We start from the raw sequence: 2,456 nt of genomic DNA, 5'->3' as shown, positions 1-2,456 counted from the left end.
TATATATATATATATATGTATATATATATATATATATGTATATAGGCTGTGAGGAGATGGGGAGAGAGGGTGCGTAGCCTTTTTTTTAAGGATAATATATATTTTAAATATTATATTATATTATCACAATATAATAATAATATTATTATTATTGTCATTTCCTCATATTTCGTCCAAACACAACGTCATAGTGAAATGAATGTCCCCCCTAGGAAAAATCGACGTTCCAGACGCACTGATGTGGTCCGTTTCGTCGTTCGGGGTCGTTTGGACCGCTTTTTCAACAATCGAGTCCAAAATGATAATTTGCGCATTTTTAGCCCCCCGCGAAGCCGAAGCAAAATGGATGTCCTCCTTAAGTAATATCGACGTCCCTGACACATGACATAAAAAAAAATGATGCCAACAATAGTATGTTCCTTGCACCAAAAAATATATATCTATTTATTATCAAAAGATAGACATTTTATTATGAAATGTCATATGACTCATAAGGAATGACCCGAGGCTATTATGCGAGTCTCCAATCACCCCTAATGTGTCTGATCTGTTGGTTGTTATCCATCGTATAAGTTTCTTCAGGTCAGGGGTTTGAATCCACTCTATCACAGTTGACCTTAAAAATGTGATACTTGAATTGTTTGGTGGTTGGCCCATAAGTTAACATAAAAGGTTATATATTTAAAATCATAGATTCAATTCAAGCTATATGTTTTGTTCTAAAAAAATGAATATATTCTCAAATAACTATGATTTTCATTACCAACTTATTACAATAGACATGTACATACAAACATTCAACACAAATAGAAATACAATAATATAAGAAAATCATTTTTTTTTTTATTTTCACAAAAACAATGACTTCTATAATGGAAACATATCCTCCAACCTCATCCCCATCCCTAAACTCTACTTGCCCTGCTCACTCCCAATCACACCCTCCAAACCCACCTTCTTCATCTCCTCCTCCTATGATTCTCACTCCCAACCAGCCCAACAGTACTACTGCTCACACCCGCCGCCATATCCCTACCCGGTTGCTTCACCACCATCACCGCCGCCTTCCCTCCAATATCCGCGGAAGCCAACACATCCCCCACCACCCCCAACTCCGGAAACTCACTCCACATCTCAAGCCCATACGTCGCAGGTGCCACCCTCCCTTCCCCTCTCCCCACCACTATCAACCCACACTCCTCCCTCAACCGCCGTATTACCTCCACCGTCTCCGCTCCTTCCCTCACCTCCTCCTCCCTATACACCACCTTCTCATTCCTCTCATTATAAACCAGAAATTGCTCCATCGCCTCATCGTCCATCAACTCTTCCTCCTCCTTCGCTTGCATCTCAGACTCCTTCGCAGCTATAAATCTGATAACCGTTAGTTCAATCGACGGATTCTCCACCATGCGGTTCACGAGCGCCAGCGCCTCCCTGTCATCACCTCCGCCAATGAAAAACAGAGCCACGCGATGGGCCATCGTTTCTGCAAACCCGCGGTCGACGACAATTGCGGCGGTGCACGGCGCGTAGAGAAGAACGCTGGTGTTCACCGCTCGAACCTCCGGTTTAACTGAATCAGGCATTAGGAGAGCTTCGGTTGAGTCCTTCACTCGCCGGTGGAAGGGGAGGAGGATTAAATCAACCATTTTGTCCTGCGCGAGTGTGCATATATCATCGTGCATGGTGGCGTATGGAGAGACGCCGATGAAGGGGAGGATGCTAAGGCTACCTGTTATAGTCTGCTGTCTCTCTATTTCAAGGAAGGAGTTCACGATCCGGTCTGCAGTAGATCCAGTGGAGAGCGATTTGAAGGAAGCTCGGCCGCGCTGTTTCTTCTTCCTGTAAGGGGATAGAATGGTGCTGCTCTGTCCTGCGAGAGGGGAGAGGTGGAGGAGATAGACGCAGAGGGGGGAGATGGCGGAGGGGTGGATGGTGTTGATGAGTTTGAGGAGAGGGGGGACGTTGTCATCCCCATGAACACAGATTAGAACTCGAAGCTCGCCGAATTGGCCGATGCTCTGTATTGTTCTGTGTTTCTTTGCAGCGAGTCTGGTCAGTGATTTGCCGTATAGAGATTTGAGCAAAGCGCCGACAGTTCCTCCGATTATGATGAGGGCGAGCATATTGGCTGAGTAAACCTCTGAGTCGGCTAGGCTGATGTCTTCCCAGCTGTTGAAATGGAAGATTTCAACGACACCATGGCAGTTGAGCATGAGGGATAGAATGAAAGATTCGCGGAATGACATTTTTGTGTAGAGGCAGGGGATTATGACGCCGGCGAACTTGCCGACAACGCCGAAGAAGATGAGGTAGGAGGTGCGTTTCAATTCGGCGGAGTTGGTGGAGAATTCGTAGAGATTGGTGCGGAGACCGGCGGGGGGGGAGAAGACGGGGAGGAAGATTTCGGAGACGATGGACATGAGGCGGGCGGGGCGAGCGGGGCTGGCGAG

General features: G+C 46.4%; 1 protein-coding gene across 1 annotated transcript in view; it reads right to left on the bottom strand.

The window, feature by feature from the left end:
* Positions 1-959: 959 nt before the first annotated feature.
* LOC110023635 (cation/H(+) antiporter 15-like) overlaps positions 960-2,456 on the bottom strand; it is a 2,659-nt gene continuing 1,162 nt past the window's right edge. Inside the window, exon 3 of the mRNA XM_020723130.1 lies at positions 960-2,448. Coding sequence (XP_020578789.1) covers positions 960-2,448 — 1,489 coding nt within the window. The remainder of the gene's footprint in view (positions 2,449-2,456) is intronic.

Source organism: Phalaenopsis equestris, unplaced genomic scaffold (genome assembly GCF_001263595.1).
Source record: "Phalaenopsis equestris unplaced genomic scaffold, ASM126359v1 Scaffold000226, whole genome shotgun sequence".
NCBI lineage: Eukaryota > Viridiplantae > Streptophyta > Magnoliopsida > Asparagales > Orchidaceae > Phalaenopsis > Phalaenopsis equestris.
This window is presented reverse-complemented; position numbering and strand designations above follow the sequence as displayed.